Below are 21,075 nucleotides of genomic sequence, written 5' to 3' on the forward strand. Positions count from 1 at the left end.
ATTAGCTTAAAATGCTAAGTAAATGTAATCCTGTAATAGACCAAGAATGAGTAGGTGAAGAAGATAATAACTTAAAATACTAGGGATAATAGCTTAACCCCAGCCAGGGGCTCTGCACCTTGGACCCCGCTAGGGGCTGCCGCCCCTAGAACCCCGCTGCCAGGGGCGCTGCCCCCGGAACCCCGTTCGTTGTGGGTCATATAAAGATAGAAATACAATATACGAGTAGTAATAGTTAATTGATACGTGTAATTGTTATACAGTTAGTCATGCACAGCTTAAGAAAGGGATTACCATAAACGGTGAACGTAATCGCATTCAGGTGAGTTTCTAGCCCCATTTCCTTGTTATGTTTTCGGGGTTGTGTGCATACTCGACGTGATAGTTAATACGCTTACCTCAAATGGTAAGTGTATGCCATGTATGATTTATGTGATAGATATTATGTTATGATTGTGAATGAAAGCTTGTCAATACGTGAACGATCTTCGGATATTGCACGTGTTGACAAGGGAGGTATGTACATTGTGAATGAAAGCTTGTCAATACGTGAACGATCTTCGGATATTGCACGTGTTGACAAGGGAGGTATGTATATGATAGATGAATGTGTATGATATAAATATATGAACGATATATGAGTATGTAATAATGATTAAAGAAAGTATATGTATGAGTATGTAAAGATGGTATGAACGAAGAAGAAGAAAGAGGGATCAGACCCTAATATATCTGAGATAGAGAAGACGAGATCAGACCCGTAATAATATCTGAGATAGAGAAGTAAAAAGGGATCATACCCTAATAATATCTGAGATAGACAAGAAAGGGATCAGACCCTAATAATATCTGAGATAGACAAAAGAAAGAGGGATCAGACTCTAATAATATCTGAGATAGAAAAGGAAGGGATCAGACCCTAATAATATCTGAGATAGAATTGACAGTAAATATAAAGTATGAATGAAATAAAGTATGTACGTGTATGAAAGTATGAAATAAAGTAAATTAGTAAAGTAATTATTATGTATTTTCGGATGCATGATTGAAGGTAAGTGAATGTATTGTATGATGTATGATTAACTAGAACTCACTCAGCGTAGCTGACTTTTAGTATGCACGCAGGTGAGTATGATGCGACAGCTGACGTGAGCGGGACACATGGCAGAAGAATAAAAGCCTGACATCTGAAGATCTGCTATGTTTTATAAGTTATGTTTTGATTTGAAAAGACAAGAAGAAGGGTTTTAAGACCTGTTTATGATTTAATATGTAACGTTTATGAAAGTTTTATGTTCCGCGTAAGTTTTTAATTAACTCTGATTTTAGAACTGCGTTTATGAGTAAATCCAACGTCCAAATGTAGGGCACCGGTAACGGGGCCTTACATCATAGAATCAGCCGCCACCGCCTGCAGCCAACCAACACCACCACATCCCATCCCCCACTTGTAGAACCTACACAATCACCACAAACAACCACGACAACCCAGAAACCACCGCTGACCTGCCGCTGCTAACCCTAGCACCGCCCACCAGACCTGCCGCCAACAACCCTACCCTTACCACCAATAACATCTTATGAGAATGCAAAATAACTTCATGTAAACTCTCAGTCTGCAACCTCAAGAATAAATGGAGTGCGATTTGTTTGGAATGTAAGGATTGGAGATAAGTTCACAGGGGACGGGTAGCCTATAGTGTTGTGTATTGGATTTTTGAGGTTTGGATTTGAGGATTTAGGGTTTGCTTGGACTTAAGGAAAAAAAAATTAAAAGAGAATAATGGAAAGATGGAGCAGAAGACAGAGAGAAGAGGAAAAAACAGAACGAAAAATAATAATAATGAATTTATCAAAGTACCCCTGACTTAATTGGTAAAATAGACGGAGTTAAAAAAAGTACTAAAATTGCAAGTTTTAGAAAAGTGAGGTATTCATTTGCAATAAACTCAAAATTGGTGCTAAAGTTGTGTAACTAAACAAATCACAGGTACTAAAATGGCACTTAACTCGTCGAAAATATTAATACAATAGTTTGCTGATTAATTTGTAGGCAACAGTTAAAAGGAAAGTTCAAATGCATAAGCAAACAAACACCCGCACAAGTTAGGACGCATGGGATATAAGGGTTAGGAAAAAAAATTGGACATAATATGGCCTCCACTCGTGAAAAGTCGTCCAGAACTTGCTGAAATGGGAGACAACCGTTGTCAACTGTGGGTCGGAGGCTAGAAGGGATAAGGACTCAGAAACTGACAATGATGACATCGGTCAACAGAATGCAACTGTCAGAAAAATGGTAAGTAAAAATATATATTTATTTCTATATATTAATTATGTCGAATGCTTGAACATTTATACTTTATATATATACTTACTTTTATATATAGATTGCTGCTGAGAATAATATGAGACGTGATGGAACTTATGGTAATGGGCAATCTGATCCATTAATTGAAACTCTTGGACCTGAGCATGGGGGGCGCACACGGGTAGTTTCATATTGTATAGGTAATGATATTATATGAATATAAGTTTTTTTTTTGTAAGTATTTGTATATATTAATTTATGTGACATTTGATGTTGAGTTTATAGGGAAATCACAAGTTCAAGGAGGGTATTTCAAAGATTGTAGGGAAAGGGTGGACAAAACCATAGAGGTGAACGTGATCCAGAAGAGACAAAGTGTGCGCGAAAGCCCGACTTTTGATGGCTCCGATCCGGGTGGCTCGCATATTGTATATTCGGATATCTAGGTATTATACAAGTCATATAATTTAAAGCTTATACATATATAATATAATAGTCTTTAGATGTAAGTGAATTTATTAAGTTAATCATACATTTTCCTTTCTTTATTTAAGGTATTTTTATGAGGCGTCAGTTCAAAATTTCAACCGATGTGCCTTTTTAATGCGAATACGATCACAGGTGATTGGTGTCGTTCAAATCGCGCGGAAGTTGAAGGACATATCTCTAGTCTATGTAGCCTTCATAAAGATAAAGAATACTTCCTTGAACCATATTTAGACGGGTATTATATTTATATATATTTTTTTACTTATTAGTCTATTTTAATTAGTTTTCTTATTTTATTAGTACTTAATTATTCTCTAAACCTTTTTAGCAATCATTGGTCCCTAATCGTTGTTATCCCCAAAAAGGCACGAGTATATATTTTATATTCTCTAATGATAGCGGGAAGGAAAAAATGATCAATCTAAATATCTTCTTTTGAAAGTAATTTGGTCTGCTCTTTGTGAAGTCAACTTTATATGGACAATGGTTCTAGTATGATTTATATTTGTTAGTTGATTTATTTTTTTAAGTTTTAAATAATTAATTGTTAATTTATTGTAGTGTCAACAACAACCATCCAATTGGGAATGTGGTTTCATGGTGCTCAAATATATGTTTGATTTTGTGCATACTTATCCAAACAAATTTTCTGACCTTGTAAGTATTTTATATTTTATAATTGTTTGATTTTCTTGAATGCTAACTTAATCTATTTTATTTCTATTTAAGATGGTGCACGACATGACATTTATTACCGAAACAAAGATCGACAACTTACTTGAGAACTTGATGCCGGGCTTTCTTATGAAGTTTGGTATACTTGATTAGAAGTATTTGTAATTTAGATTTGTATTTTGTTTAATAGATTGACGGTTTTGGATTTAATGCATTTTGGTCCCTATTCGTTGTTATCCCCAAAAAGGCACGAGTATATATTTTATATTCTCTAATGATAGCGGGAAGGAAAAAATGATCAATCTAAATATCTTCTTTTGAAAGTAATTCGGTCTGCTCTTTGTGAAGTCAACTTTATATGGACAATGGTTCTAGTATGATTTATATTTCTTAGTTGATTTATTTTTTTAAGTTTTAAATAATTAATTGTTAATTTATTGTAGTGTCAACAACAACCATCCAATTGGGAATGTGGTTTCATGGTGCTCAAATATATGTTTGATTTTGTGCATACTTATCCAAACAAATTTTCTAACCTTGTAAGTATTTTATATTTTATAATTGTTTGATTTTCTTGAATGCTAACTTAATCTATTTTATTTCTATTTAAGATGGTGCACGACATGACATTTATTACCGAAACAAAGATCGACAACTTACTTGAGAACTTGATGCCGGGCTTTCTTATGAAGTTTGGTATACTTGATTAGAAGTATTTGTAATTTAGTTTTGTATTTTGTTTAATAGATTGACGGTTTTGGATTTAATGCATTTTGGTCTTGCAATATTTTGAAGTTTTTATTGTAAAATTATGGATTTAATGCATTTTGGTTAATTGTGTTACTTTGGTGGATTAATTTGGTTGATAATATTGAGCGGTTTAAATATATTTGTGAGGTTAAAATCTGGATTTGGCGCCATAATAACAAATTATAAATGCTCATTTGACGCTGTTTGCGAGTGGCTAAAAATATTTTCTGAAAATGTGAGTTGTTTATTCGCTGCTGTTAGGAGGTATTCGATGAGGTTTAAAAGGGTGGCTAAAAATGATTCTTTGGAAATTAGAGTGGAGCATTTGATGCGGTTTTTGAAGCATTTGATGTGGTTTCCAAAACCGCGTCTAAAAGTAAGTATAGCTTTTGAGGCCCTATTCTTTGACGCGGTTAAAAACCGCATCTAAAGCTCATTTTCACTGCATCCAAAGCTTGTTTAGTGATTGTCATGCATTTGACCCGAATTCACGGGTATGGGTTTCACCAAACTCAGATAGCCCTTAAACGGGTTATAGCATCTCATTATATTAAAAATTAATCTCATCAAATATTTGATATGAAAATCTTATAAAATAGAGATATCCTAAAAATTAATATCCGGTCTTTTTAAAAAAATATATATTATTTATAATTAAAAAACAATTTTATAGTAAAAAAAAGGTCATGGATCTCACCAAACCCAGATAGTTTTTAAAACCGAGTTATAATATCTTATTTATTTATGAAACTATTTAATCATCAAATCCTAAGTATATTATTAACTTTCTTACAATAAATAAAATTAAAATCCTAAAAAAATATATAAATATTATAAACGAATAATGTAAAACTTATATAATAAAATTTAATGTTATAAATTGCATGCAATTTTCTAAATATGCTTTTTGTGAAGTTTAGTGGTTAAAGAGGATATGACAATCTTTTTTATTATTAAACTAGTATTTTCACCCCCGGAGTGTTGCGCTGGGCAGGGCATTGAGGTGGTGAGTTTACGCAAATTGAGTCGGTCTCCTTCAAATTTGTTACGGTACCACAACTTAAACCAAAAAAATAAATTTGCCATTCGATTGGTTTTCGTTATATCCGTCACGATACCGAAACTAAAACCAAATGGCGCGAGTCTACGCGATTTAGCCGGTTTCCGTCACGTTCATTATGGTGGACTAAAACAAAAATAGAGAAAACACAATTGCCATTTGACCGATTTACGGTATGTTTATTACGGTATTGAACCGTATTCATTATTTTTGAACTTTTACATTTGACAATTGACTCCAACGTCCAGAACTTCGCTAATCAATCTCATTTATTAGTGGTATTGAGCATTCAAAGAATCTCCACTTGTGAAAACTGTTAGAAATCTTAGCTTAAATAATTTGTGTCGTTCCACAACATTTACATCAAGACAAGAACCTAGAATTGCCATCTGAAACTTCTACTTTTCAAAGACGCATGCACCACAAAAAATTAAGTTTGTGACTGTGAGCCCAACAATTGACTAAGCCTGGTCAAACTGTACCTAAATCCAACTGTATTATTTAACATAAACAATTGCATCATCAAAGTGTTATAAACTGCTATAATAACAAATTTTGTGACCTCGCAAAGCACCTTAAACTCCTTACGGTTATTTTATCAAACATTCAAGAACAATATCATGATCTACAAGTACAAACTCACACACACTGCGTACAGCCGTACATTATGTAACATGTAAATAAAAATTGGCAATTAATGTTTTATTATCGGTTTATTTATCCGATACTGCATTGGATTTGGTACCATTAACCGAAGACATGAAATGCGATATCTCCTGTAACAGCTCTTTGGCTTTAGCTTTGTCAGTAGCTTCAACCCCGTGATGACCATCACCGTAGAAACATGTGCACTCTACACCTTTCAACTCTAAAGCCTTTGCGAACTCTATCTGACGATCCATCATCAAATCCCCATCACGAATGACCGTCATCACCCGCCAACCAACGTCTTTGATCCGGCCCGTATCGTCCAGACCACCCCTCATCAAGTTGCAATACTCATGGTCACGAGTTGCACCGACGGGGAGTGCCAAATCCCACATCGAATCGCTTAAGGATAACGTAAAGAGGAACCCGGTGGACGCCAGTCTGATCTCTGATTCCGTCCTTTCCACTCCTCCAATGAACAGATTGTGCAAGATCAAACCTTTAATATTCAAGGGCTTAAGATCAGCAAGGTGTTGGGACACACGTAGTGCTGCATGGTAGACTAGGTTTGCACCGGCGCTACTTCCCATTAGGTAACAGTTAGAGAAGTCAGCAAAGTCGGTCAACCATGGATCCTGGGTTGACTTGATCCAATGCAAAGCCTCCACCCCGTCGTCATAGGCAGCTGGGAGGCGGTGCTCTGGTGCGTTTCGGTAGTCAACGCTCACCACTACAACCCGGAGGTATGCTGCCAGTTGGTCACAGAAGTCATGATTCATGGTTGTAGCCGCACTCATGACAACAAAGCCACCCCCGTGGTAGTAAACTATGAGAGGGAGCTTTTGCACTGGGGTTTCTTTTGGGATGTATATTCGAACACCGGTTTTCTTGGTATCGTCGATGATTACGTCTTTGGAGAGGGCGGGAGTGTCGGAATCTGGATCCGGTTTGGGAGGGGAGGTTGGGAAGGATACGAGGCGAGTGTATGAGCCGTCGGCATTAAGTACCATTAGGGGTTGGGTTTCCCCGGCTACTGCTACTGATTTTTCATCGGACATTCTACACTCTCGATATCAATGAATGTGACGGTAAAGTTAGTTGAGAATGAAGCTGAATATATTAAACGACACAAGTGGCTATGGGTTGACTTTACTATGTGTTAATTTCCATGCATATTAATTACCATGTGACCCATGCATACTATGTGTTAACATAATTTCCATTCACGTTGTTTTCATCAATATAACGCCATAATTGGGTTTGTTGGAGATTTGGATGAGAAATAAATGTGGTCTAGACTTATAGACATGGAGACGCATTTTTTTTTCTCAATCATGAAAAAGGGGTATAACGGAAGTCGGGAGGGGTATGTTAGTTTATATATTAAGTATAAACATATGTAATTAAATATTATTAAACAGAATCAAAATTAGAAAAAAAAAACACACTTAAAATTAGAAAAGATAAAAGTTTCATCAAATTTTAAACTAAACAAAAAAGTAGAGAAAAATAAGCCTTAGAAATACAACAAACATAACTAAAATATTTAAAATTAACTAAAAAAACAAATAAAGAATTCAGTTTATAACTCAACTGGATACCAACTGAATTTGCGCTGATTCGCAACTGCAACACACGTGTTTTTTGGTTCACCATGAGTTTTGTTACTGACTTTATTTTTTTGTTTACATTTGATCCCATAAACTGATACCGATCAAATTAGTGTCGGTGCGTCATTACAACATGTGGTTTTTATTTCTTTTTGTTAATCTGTTTCATTATTGCGTTGACGACTTTATTTTTTTATTGGCTACACCAACAGCCTGAGTGTGACACCTAGATCATTTCAAAACTTAAATCATATTGAATATTTTTTTAACAACGAATAAAAGTCAGATTGTCATACAATGACAAAAGGTTACCACGTATGCTTAGGGCCTGTGCAGGCTGTGCAGCCGCACAAGGCCAAAAACCGGAAAGGGCCTAACAAAATTTTAAAAATAGCCAGCAGGTTCAGTTATAGGTGATCAAATCGGGTTGGTCAAAGGAACCGGAACCGGTTCAGAACCGGTTCCATTAGTCAACATCACTGTTTAAACCGGTTCCATGGTCGAACCGGTTAGGGAACCGAACCGGTTCCCCAACCCTCGGACCCGGAACCGGTGGAACCGGTTCTGACCGGTTCCTAAACCGGTCAGACACTGTAACCGGTTCCAACCGGTTACAGTGTAAAATATTTTTTTTTTTTCATTTTTCGTTTCCGCTGCTTGTGTAGGTGATGATTTGTGTTCTTCTGATTTCTGAAGAGGCTCATGCTACTTTTGTTGTTCACCCACAGAGCAATGGTAAACAACATATTGAACTTAATGCTATGAGTGTCAGCGTGTTTGAATTGATTAGTCTGTATCGTGTATCGTGTAATGGTGAACTTAAATCTGTATCGTGTTACATTTGTTGAGTTTGCTATGTATTATAGTCTTTTGGCAAGTCAAATGCTGAATTATAATCAAGAGCGGTGTTATACGATTCGTATTTGTATAACATGTTAAATAAAAAAAACAATTAACATAAAATTCATTTTATTTACTTTAAGAAGTTCAAAAAAAAAAAGGTTACATATTTTAAAATATTCAAAAACAAACTAACAAAACATTAAACTTATAAATATAAAGTTGTGACATATTATTTCTAGAAAAGCCTTCTTGTTCGTCGTAATTATTGAGTGGCGACTTATTCATCAGAATTACTTGTAGAAACGCCTTCTTGTTCGTCGTGCACTCGAACATCAAGTGGTGTTTCGTCTTCCAGAGTGGTTACGTGTTGAACACGATCGATTGAGTCCAAGTGATCCTTCAAGCAAATGCACATCTCCACCGACTCCGAATTCAGTCTTGTTCTTCTCACCGATATTACCCTGCCACTAAGAGAAAAAGCAGATTCCGAAGCTACCGTAGAAGCTTGGGCGGTTAGTAAATCACGGGCCATGGTGGCAAGAATCGGAAACTCGGTTTCCTTTACCTTCCACCAAGCCAAAACATCAAAAGTGCCATATTCCTCTTCGGATAAACCGGTAGAGAAATCATATGCACTATACCTTCCTAGTTCGCTTGAAGGGGTGTTACCCCTTTGCTTTTTAGCCGTTACGTTGCGAACAGTGTTCATAAGGCTAATCATGGGGTCTCGTACTCTAGTAGCACTTGAACTTGATGAAGACCCCCCCGGCGTAGGCATGTGTATGTTTGACCCGTATTTATTTATATAAAAGTCAGACATAAATTTAAAATTCAAGTTAAAATCATTTTGTGCCTCTGTTGAAAAGTTTGGGTCAACTTCATGCATATCTAAGGCTGAAAAAATTTCGTCTATCACACATTCAACCCCCGTAACATTTAACATTGGGTTTAAAGCGGCGGCGCAAGTAAAAATCGGTGGCAATTCAAGAAAGTATTTTTTTAATTTAAACTTCATTGGTAATATGATGTTTGAAAACATTGGACTTTTATTTTCAAATTCTTTAAGATTGTTAACGATTAAAAATAACTCCGAAAGAACCAAGGGACTTGTCGGATAATACGTTCCCGATAGTTTCGTAGTTGATGTTTTAAAAACTTCAAGAAAAGTCGATAAGTCATTGATAATTTCCCATTTCTCATTTGAAAAGGGGATTGCCAAATCATTCTCGGCAAGACTAGAATGAAACATTTGTAAAGTTTCTCTTTGTTTCAAAGCACTTTGAAACATTATGCAAGTGGAATTCCATCGATGAGGTACATCCCAATTAGCTCCCAAAGCTTTTCTTCCCGTATCTTTACAAAATTTTCTATAATCCATTTGTCTTTTTTTACTTTTCTTAAAAACTTCATGTAGCATTACTCTAAAATCGTTTATAACCGATGTAACCTCATCCGAAGCAAGTCCGTCTTGCACGATTAAATTAATGATATGTGCAACACACCTTGAGTGAAAAAATACACCATTGCAAATCGGCGTATATTTTAATTTTAATTTATCAACCGCCGATGTATTATTCGACGCGTTATCAAATGCAATTGAAAATATTTTATTTTCTAGTTTATAAGTTTTTATAACATAATCTAAAATTTCAAACAAATTATCTCCCGTATGTGGATACTCAAAGAGTTCGAAAGCAATGGTGCGTTTCATCATTTCCCACGATGACGGGTCTACCCAATGAGCGGTGACACAAAGATAAGATTCGGGTAGACCATGTGGAGCAGACCAAACATCACTAGTTAAGTTTATTCCCGTATTTATATTTTCAAAATATGCAATTAGTACCTCTTTGGCCTTCTTCCACAATTTTAAACAATAACGTTTAAGAGTATGACGACTTACGTGAGTGTATTGTGGTTGAAGCGTATCTCGAATCATGGCGGTTAAGCGAGGGTTGTCGAAGTGGCTAAACGGCAAAGCTTCTTGAATCACAAACTTCGCCATACGATCTTGAACTCGATCAATTTGGTATGTAAATATTCCGCCTTCACTATCCATTTGCGTTTGTTGCGACTCGACGTTCTGTTTCAACGCCCTGCAATACGGTCTTTCGATGTGTTTCTTCAAATTTGAATTCGAAAGTGGGTTTAAATAAATCCCACAAAACTTGCACCGAGCCTTCAATGAATGGTCACTCAATTCAACCAAATCCCAATTGCACCAAATCTCTTGATTACGATTATGAGGTACAATACGAACGAAACTTGGTCCGGCGGTGGAACCTTGACCAACTGATGATTGTGAGGCAGCCATAACAACAAATATGAATATAGAAGAAGAGAAAACAAGAGATTAGAGAACTCAGAACGTTGTAATAGCGTTTTTTTGTATTTTTTTGCGTTCGGGTTTGCGTTTTGAGTGTTGTGATGAACCCATTACACCAAATACCTATTTATACTAGTAGTGGGGTGTTTGGGGAGCCAAAAAACGGCCATTTTTGACCCCAACGGTCAAAAAACGGCCATAAAACCGTTTCCCAACGGCTAGAACTACTCCAATGGCTAGAACCGGTTCCGAACCGGTTCCGGTCGACCGGTTCGGTTCCGGTTCCTACCCGGTCCACCTCCAAAAATGTCAAACCGGTCCCGGATCGTCGGGTTGAAACGGAACCGAACCGGTTCCTACGAAAAACGGGTAGGAACCGGTTCGGTTCCGGTTCGGTTCCACCGAACCGGTTCCAGGAACCGGTTTTGTTGTCCACCTCAAATACAAATAAAATATTATGTTAATAAGCCCAAATCTGAAATGGTTAGCCCAAAGATACTGAAACAAATAAAAGACCTTCCAGCAGGGAAGCCCGCTTCTCTTCTCTGCTTATTTGTTGTAACATGCATCCATGATCCATGTAGGGTTGATCAACGAAACCGGTTCCTGGAACCGAACCGGTGGACCCGAACCGGACCCGAACCGGTTCCTACCCGTTTTTTGTAGGAACCGGACCCTATCTGATTCAACCCGATGATCCGTGACCGGTTCTTGCATTTCTGAGTGGGGGCGGGTAGGAACCGGAACCGAACCGGAACCGGTTCTGGAACCGAACCATCCGGAACCGGTTAGGAACCGGTTCTAGCCGTTGGATCGATTATAGCCGTTGGAAATCGTTTTTTTTGGCCGTTTTTTGACCGTTGGGGTCAAAAATAGCCGTTTTTTGCTCCCCCAAGCACCCCACTACTAGTATAAATAGTTATTTGGTGTCATGGGTTCATCACAACACTCAAAACGCAAACCCGAACGCAAAAAAATACAAAAAAACGCTATTACAACGTTTTGAGTTCTCTAATCTCTTGTTTTCTCTTCTTCTATATTCATATTTGTTGTTATGGCTGCCTCACAATCATCGGTTGGTCAAGGTTCCAACGCCGAACCAAGTTTCGTTCGTATTGTACCTCATAATCGTAATCAAGAGATTTGGTGCAATTGGGATTTTGTTGAATTGAGTGACCATTCATTGAAGGCTCGGTGCAAGTTTTGTGGGGTTTATTTAAACCCACTTTCGAATTCAAATTTGAAGAAACACATCGAAAAACCGTATTGCAAGGCGTTGAAAAAGAACGTCGATTCGCAACAAACGCAAATGGATAGTGAAGGCGGAATATTTACATACAAAATTGATCGAGTTCAAGATCGTATGGCGAAGTTTGTGATTCAAGAAGCTTTGCCGTTTAGCCACTTCGACAACCCTCGCTTAACCGCCATGATTCAAGATACGCTTCAACCACAATACACTCACGTAAGTCGTCATACTCTTAAACGTTATTGTTTAAAATTGTGGAAGAAGGCCAAAGAGGTACTAATTGCATATTTTGAAAATATAAATACGGGAATAAACTTAACTAGTGATGTTTGGTCGGCTCCACATGGTCTATCCGAATCTTATCTTTGTGTCACCGCTCATTGGGTAGACCCGTCATCGTGGGAAATGATGAAACGCACCATTGCTTTCGAACTCTTTGAGTATCCACATACGGGAGATAATTTGTTTGAAATTTTAGATTATGTTATAAAAACTTATAAACTAGAAAATAAAATATTTTCAATGGCATTTGATAACGCGTCGAATAATACATCGGCGGTTGATAAATTAAAATTAAAATATACGCCGATTTGCAATGGTGTATTTTTTCACTCAAGGTGTGTTGCACATATCATTAATTTAATCGTGCAAGACGGACTTGCTTCGGATGATGTTACATCGGTTATAAACGATTTTAGACTAATGATACATGAAGTTTTTAAGAAAAGTAAAAAAAGACAAATGGAATATAGAAAATTTTGTAAAGATACGGGAAGAAAAGCTTTGGGAGCTAATTGGGATGTACCTCATCGATGGAATTTCACTTGGATAATGTTTCAAAGTGCTTTGGAACAAAGAGAAACTTTACAAATGTTTCATTCTAGTCTTGCCGAGAATGATTTGGCAATCCCCTTTTCAAATGAGAAATGGGAAATTATCAATGACTTATCGACTTTTCTTGAAGTTTTTAAAACATCAACTAAGAAACTATCGGGAACGTATTATCCGACAAGTCCCTTGGTTCTTTCGGAGTTATTTTTAATGGTTAACAATCTTAAAGAATTTGAAAATAAAAGTCCAATGTTTTCAAACATCATATTACCAATGAAGTTTATATTAAAAAAATACTTTCTTGAATTGCCACCGGTTTTTACTTCCGCCGCCGCTTTAAACCCAATGTTAAATGTTACGGGGGTTGAATATGTGATAGACGAAATTTTTTCAGCCTTAGATATGCTTGAAGTTGACCCAAACTTTTCAACAGAGGCAAAAAATTATTTTAACTTGAATTTTAAATTTATGTATGACTTTTATTTAAATAAATATGGGTCAAACATACACATGCGTATGCCAGGGGGGTCTTCATCAAGTTCAAGTGCTACTAGAGTACGAGATCCCATGATTAGCCTTATGAACACCGTTCGCAACGTAACGGCTAAAAAACAAAGGGGTAACACCCCTTCAAGCGAACTAGGAAGGTATAGTGCAAATGATTACTCTACCGGTTTATCCGAAGAGGAATATGGCACTTTTGATGTTTTGGCTTGGTGGAAGGTAAAGGAAACCGAGTTTCCGATTCTTGCCACTATGGCCCGTGATTTACTAACCGTCCAAGCTTCTACGGTAGCTTTGGAATCCGCTTTTTCTCTTAGTGTCAGGGTAATATCGGTGAGAAGAACAAGACTAAATTCGGAGTCGGTGGAGATGTGCATTTGCTTTAAGGATCACTTGGACTCAATCGATCGTATTCAACACGTAAACACTCTCGAAGATGAAACACCACTTGATGTTCGAATGCACGACGAATAAGAAGGCATTTCTACAAGTAATTCCGAGGAAGAAGTCGCCGCTCAATAATTACGACGAACAAGAAGGCTTTTCTAGAAATAATATGTCACAACTTTATATTTATAAGTTTAATGTTTTGTTAGTTTGTTTTTGAAGATTTTAAAACATGTAACCTTTTTTTTTTTAACTTCTTAAAGTAAATAAAATGAATTTTATGTTAATTGTTTTTTTTATTTTTCATGTTATACAAATACGAATCGTAGTTTAGAATCCAAATCGCAAACAAAAAACGAAAAAAAAAATAAAAAATTTTAACCGGTTACAGTACAGGAACCGGGTTAGGAACCGGTAAGAACCGGTTAGATAGGTTAGGGGTCCGAGGGTGGGAGAACCGGTTCGGTTCCCTAACCGGTTCGAGCCTGGAACCGGTTTAAAATGGGGTTTTGAATATAGGAACCAGTTAGGAACCGGTTCCGGTTCCTAGTCCCAAACCGTTTTGAACATCTCTAGATCCATGTACTAGCTTTAAAAGCATTGAAAAAATATAATATTTTTACTAATTTATTTTCATTATTCCATTTCATCCGAACATTACTCTTTTTTTTTAATTTACTTTTTTTTCTCATTTTGTATTATAAACAATTGAAAATGAATCAAACTTTGATTTCGTGAACGGTCAACTAGCATGTATTGTTATGAAATTATGCTTTGAAAGTTAAAATTATTTGATTAGGTTTAACCAATTTTAGATGCACTTAAATATGCTTGATTAATTGAAAGTTTAGCTACAATATTATTGTTTTGATTAATATTAATATGTTATCACACTTATCGTTCAGTTATTGATTAGATATATATAAAACTTATTTATCTTAGGGCCCATTTTTTAATCCGCACGAGGTCTATAAAAGCAAATGCATTTTCGGGGACGGCCCTGCATGCGCTCGCAATTGAAACAACGATGGGTAGTCTAAGTCGACCATCTCAAGTTATGAGCACGTCCACCATCGAATCTCATGCATTAATCCTATTCATATTCTTGCCCACTTGGAGCCCAGGATGCAAAAAAGGTACCTTTCCAACCTTACATCTTAGCACCTCCGCCGGTTGGTTTTCCTCAAGATTGTTTACCTTTTTGCCGAATAACCGACACTTAGAGAGATTCACCCACAAACTTGAAGCCAAATAGAAACATCTTAGAATTCTATTTAGGTTTAACGCATTTAGCAAATCCCACTCTCCGAAAAATATTGTGTCATCCGCATATATAATATGAGAGATGGTTGGCCCTTCCGCCCCACATTTCAACCCCTGAAACAGCCCTTTATCCGTTGCGCGCTTCATTATGCACGGAAGGGCTTCCATGGTGATAACAAATAAAAAAGGCGACAACGGGTCTCCTTGTCATAACCCCCGGGAGCACTGGAATTCTCAGGCAGGAGACCATTTACCAGCACCGAAGCCCAACTCGTTGAAAGAATCGCCGCACCCACTTCCGCCATCTCACAGGGAAATTCATTTGTTCTAGTTATGAAATTAAGAAATTCCAATTCAACAAATCATACGCTTTCTCAATGTCTAATTTAAAGAACATCCCTCGTTTATTCGACCTATTCAGCCGAGATGTTACCTTGTTTAGGACCAACGGGCCATCTAGGATACTCCGATTCGCTATAAATGCCGACTGTTCCTCTGATATCAACCACCCAATTACCGTTTTCAATCTGGCCACCAAAACCTTCGAAATAATTTTATTCTTACATCCAACTAAGCTTATCGGTCGGAACTCATTTGGTTTACGGGATCTTTAGTCTTAGGAATCAAGGCAATAAACGAGGTCATACATCCGAAGCTAAACGATCCTGCATTGAAAAACTCATCAAAGATCCTAACGAAGTCTTCTTGGAAGCAGTTCCAGAAACGTTTCAAGAATTTAAAATTATAATTGTCCGGATCCGGAGCACGGTCTCCCTCACAATTCCAAACAACCTCTTTTATTTCTAACAATGTGAACGGAGCCACCAACTCGTCCAGTATCTTTACATTTGGTAATGAGATAACGGGTCTATTTGTAACCGGCTCTAAAAATCTTTTCTCAAAGAAGTTAAACACCACTTCTTTTATCAATAGTGACACCCATTCCCTATCCATTAACAGGCCATGTAATCGGTTTCTACTCAGGTTGGAATTTATCATACTATGAAAAGTACTTCGAGTTTTCGTCTCCATCCAAGGCCCATTTAACCCTAGATTTCTATTTGAGATCCTGGAATTTGAGTCTATCGAACTCCTTCACGTAAGCCAAACACTCCAATCTAGTTTCCAATTCTGCTAACGACAAATTTCTGCTCTCGCCCGCCAACTCCAACTTTTGTAGAATCTCCGTTTGTATCTGATATACCCCTTCCTTTTGCAAATTGTACCTGGATAACCATCTTTTAATTTATGTCTTTAACCACATCAGTTTAGTGACTTGATCTAGATCTGCCAGACCCTCAAATCTAATTGATTACATTTGTAACATCCTACTTCCGGTTTTAATAATAAAAGAGAATTTCGTTTATTCAAAAATGTGTCGTGTATCGGTTTAGATAATAAGCTATAAGAGGGTGGACTTGGACTTTAAAAGAGGGAATAAAGGATGGAATGGGCCTTAGGCCTATGGGCTTAAGGGAGTATAAATACTCCTTAAACCCTACAGCTTTCTATTTTTATCTATCTCTACACCATAGCCTACACCTTGAAAAAACACACACAAACACCATCCTATATCCCGAACCAAGATCCGAATGTGAAAACCCGAACCTGTTGTTTCTAGATCGTTGTGACGAACCAAAACAACATCAAGAATAGACCATGTTCGTAAACCGACTCGTTTAAGGTACGTTTATAATGGAAATTTGTTCATTTAGGTTCGGTTTCGTTTAACAATCTTATATCTATGTTTAGATGGTAAAAATGAATCTAACGCAACAAACCTCACTGAAATTCGTTAATATTTGAGGGGTTAATCGATTGATTAATGAGTCGTATGTATATAGGTGTAAACCGCGCCGTGTAAAATCTAATATTTGGATGATTGATGGATTGGGGTTTGTTGGCGCTGGGAATACGAGTTCAGTGGTACCAAATTATTGTTGTTTCGTTAAGAATCGAAGGTTTAATTGCATATCCGACTTATGTTGACCATTTCGTGTTCTTGACGATTTTGACTTTGACCCCTGAGTAAAAGTCTGGATAAGCACTGTTGATCATTCGTTATGATTAATCATACGTTACGCAGTTATAACGATAGGGACTCATTCGTGTGTAACGAATGAACCCTTAATTCGTTATCTATCCATTCAATAGATTAAGATAACGTCTCAGGCCATTCGTCATATGCTCATTCGTTAGATTAAGATAACGAATCAGGTCATTTGTCATATGCTCATTCCTTAGGATAAGATAACGAATTAGGATAACGAACCAGGCCATGTTAGGATAACGAATCAGCGAACGAATCAGATCATGTAAGATAACTAATCAAGGTAACGAATTAGGCTTAATCAAAGGCCATTCGTTAAAACAAATGAGTTAACAATAAAATAATAATTTAAGGTTTCTAATGGAAATTTTGTTAAGAACAGTTAATGAAAATAAATTTTTTCCAAGCTGACCTGGCAGCTTAACCCCAGCCAGGGGCTCTGCCCCTTGGACCCCGCTAGGGGTTGCCGCCCCTAGAACTCCCCTGCCAGGGCGCTGCCCCCGACCCCCGTTCGTTGTGGGATTACATTAAACTAGAAATACTATATGGAAAATGATAGTTGATTAATACGCGTAATCGTTATACAGTTAGCCGTGCCCAACTAAAGAAAGGAATAACTATTAACAGTGAACGTAACAGGACTCAGGTGAGTTTCTAGCCCCATTTCCTTGTTATGTTTTCGGGGCTGTTTGTATACTCAATGTGAACGTTCATACGTTTACCTTATTTGGTAAGCGTATGCTATAATGATTGATGTGATAGTATGTATGAATGTTATGAATGAATGCTTGATAGTATGTGAACGATCTTCGGATATTGCACGTATTGTTAAGGAAAGAATGTAAGTTTATATTAGGAATGAGTGATTGATAGTACGTGAACGATCTTCGGATATTTCACGTGTTGTTAAGGAAAGTATGTGTAAAAAGCAATGGATGGTTATAGGATGTGTGGAAGGTTACAGGGTTGCATACCCTAATAATATATGCGAAGGTTACAGGGTTGCATACCCTAATAATATATGCGAAGGTTATAGGGCGTAATGCTCTTTAAAACTTAATATATGAATATGAAAGAAAGAAGGTATGAAGGTAAGTAAGTATGTTATAAACAAAAGTATGAAAGTATGAAGCATGTACTAAAGTATTTAATTATGAATGTGTAGTATGTTGTATGTTTAACTAGAACTCACTCAGCGTAGCTGACTTTTAATATGCACGCATGTGAGTAGAATGAGGCAGCTAGCTTGAGCGGGGGCACATGGCAGAAGAATAAGAGGCTGACATCTGAAGACTCATGGCATTTTACATTTAATGTTCTTAATTTTGAAAGACAAGATGTTTGTTTAAGACAAGTTATGTATTATTATGTAATGTTTAATTAAAGTTTTAATATTCCGCGTAAAGTTTAAATCAACTCTGATATTTAGAACTGTGTTTATAAGTAAATCCAATGTCCAACGTAGGGCACCGGTAACGGGGCCTTACAACATTGATTGACCACAAATTCCTCAAATCCCGACAACTCTAGCCACGAGTTAAAGAAGCGAAATGGAACATGATCAAAATCCAAAGCAACATGAGCAAGAAGTAAAGGCCGATCTTCCGAACAATCTTTAGCGAGTAAGGTTAGTCAAGCCAGCGACCACTTGCACATAAACTCCTTTCACACCAAAACTCGATCAAGTTTACTGAATTTATCTCCTTTATCAGATATATACGTGAACACCCCGCCTCCCATTTTGTAACCCACTAGTTCAGCCTAGTCAATATAATCATTAAACTCGGTAGCGTTGGTTGGTACAAACTAGAGTCCTTTCTCTCCTCCGGTCACCAAACTTCGTTAAAATCACCTAGAATCATACACATATATACCTGAGGCCGACTTTCTTACCTCCAGGAATTCGTACCATAGAATTCGTCTATCCCCCATTTGGAGCATAGACATTAACAATACTCACGTAACAACCCAACGGTTTAATAATCCCTTATGTAACCAAGAACCGACGGTACTTCAACGAACCGGTTTTTAAGAAATTAGTAGGATCCCAAATGTTAAGAATGCCTCCCGACCTACTAACGGCATCAACCAAATCAAATTCACAAATTGATCTTCCTTAAAATCTGTTTACAATAAATGGTCTCTTTCCATCTAATGAGTCTTTAGTTTTTGGAGTATGCTACCAGTTTAATTATAGAATGAATTCTATATCTTGCTTAATGACGAACTTTTGATGCATAGTGTTTAATTGTCTAAATAGTTATCATTAAAAAAATTTATATTGACCAACCAATTAAAAAACAAAAAAATAATCATATGACCATTTAGACTGTCAATTAAGGAAAAATCCATTCTTTGTATTAACCAACCAATTAACATTTTTTTTCACCCAAATTCATCCTCTTTTCTCTCTATATACACTTTAACATCTTTTCTATATATAAAAAAAATGGATCATTCTCGCAAAGCTAAATATGCAAAGAAACCGAAAGCCCATAGTTCTCATAATCTCGAATCAAATCAATAAGTGACGTGCCAATTCCAAAATTCTCTCCCACAATTCGGGAGCAACAATTACCGTAACAATACCAAAACTTCGCTCAACCAATATCAACTCCACCTTCACCAAATAATACAAACATGGTTGTCAGTTATAACTTATAAAGAGTCTGTTCCATTCCTTTGTGTAACATCATGAAAATATCAAATCAAAAATGTCAAATTTCAAAGAACAAGGACTAAACATGAAAAATCTGTTTTTCTATCTGATCGTGATACGCGATACCCCAAGACTCAACGTCATTGCGTATTGCGATGACGTGATCTGACAGCAGACACGTGCCCCGCCACGTCTCCCACGTGGCACTGCATATCTAGCCACGTGGCACATGTGGCAAGGCTAGGGGTGATACGACAATCCTAGTCACGATACACGATGATCTCCAAGTAGGCCCATCATGTATCGCGATCCATTAAAATATTATTAAAAGATCCGTTAACCAATCGCGATACGCGATGGGTACTTGGCAAGACGCCAAGTACCCATCGTGTATCGCGATAGGTTAGCTGATTAGAGCCTATAAATAGGGCCATCAGCCCTCACTTCATAACTCACACCGTCACTCTTTCACTAGAATTATCTCACTCTACCTCGTTTTACGTGTTCCCGACCCAACGTTTGTTCCTCGAAGTCCGTGCCATAAACCGACGACGTTTCCTCGAAGTACGTGCCACCTCGAGATGAGCCGACACCCCGCTTTGAAGTGAGTGGCGACGAAGATTGACGACCGGCCAACCTCGAATTGCGTGCAAGAAAGAGTTGACGAAGATTCCTCGATATAACGTGCAAGTGTAGAGGTGCTGCCCGAGAGTCTAGAAAATATAAGCGATTCAAGGTAGGGGTACTGCCCGACTAAAATAATATTATAATATAATATTAAAAGCTTAGACCCTAAGTCGAGGGTATACTCGATACCTCAAGAATAAACAAAAGAAAATAAAACAAAGAAAATATATTAAGATAAAGATATAATTGAAACTCTTTGTTATCAATAAAGTATTAATTATTATTTAAATGATTGTATATAATAATAAAGAAATAAAGTGTACGTTTCTTCAAGAAGAAGAAACGTAGCGTTAGAAATATAAATGATATTGTAAAACTAAAGGTTTGAATATCTTAAATAAAGAAATGTTGTTTTGAACTAAAGGTTCATAAAGGAAATATAATCGAGGCAAATATTATATAAAAATAGACTAAAGGATCAAAGCCAGATTAAAGATCTAGTAATAACAAAAGGTTATACTCGTACTATAGGTCCGAGATAGCTCAAGAAAGATTAACCGATCAGTGAAGTGAAGTTGATCCTTTCAAGGTGAATACGTCCCAAACTTTTATAACTTGTTTAAATTGAGTCAAATTAAATTGATTACATGAGATTACGTATCTCTAAAACATTATGAACAAAAGTAATCGCTGGCCCTCAGGTTGTCGTGTACGTTTGTTTGGATCCTTATATATGTGGTTAGACGGTGGGCACACCGCGCCACACCTGGTTATATGCCTCCGCAACTATGGG

At 37.0% G+C, this 21,075-nt stretch overlaps 1 protein-coding gene across 1 annotated transcript; it reads right to left on the minus strand.

Annotated features, from left to right (window-relative positions):
• Window positions 1-5,950: 5,950 nt before the first annotated feature.
• Window positions 5,951-6,990, minus strand: LOC143632020 (carboxylesterase 1-like). Its single transcript, XM_077100616.1, has one exon. It carries the CDS (start codon window positions 6,941-6,943, stop codon window positions 5,999-6,001), a length of 945 nt encoding a protein of 314 aa, XP_076956731.1. The 5' UTR covers window positions 6,944-6,990; the 3' UTR covers window positions 5,951-5,998.
• Between the last annotated feature and the right edge of the window lie 14,085 nt (window positions 6,991-21,075).

The sequence above is a fragment of the Bidens hawaiensis genome, unplaced genomic scaffold (genome assembly GCF_021521415.1).
Source record: "Bidens hawaiensis isolate Kalapana, Puna unplaced genomic scaffold, B.hawaiensis_p1.1 tig00006359_1, whole genome shotgun sequence".
NCBI lineage: Eukaryota > Viridiplantae > Streptophyta > Magnoliopsida > Asterales > Asteraceae > Bidens > Bidens hawaiensis.

Excerpts from the sequence above, each read along its gene's own strand:
- LOC143632020 (XM_077100616.1), bottom strand. The coding sequence starts at position 6,943 with ATGGTACTTAATGCCGACGGCTCATACACTCGCCTCGTATCCTTCCCA.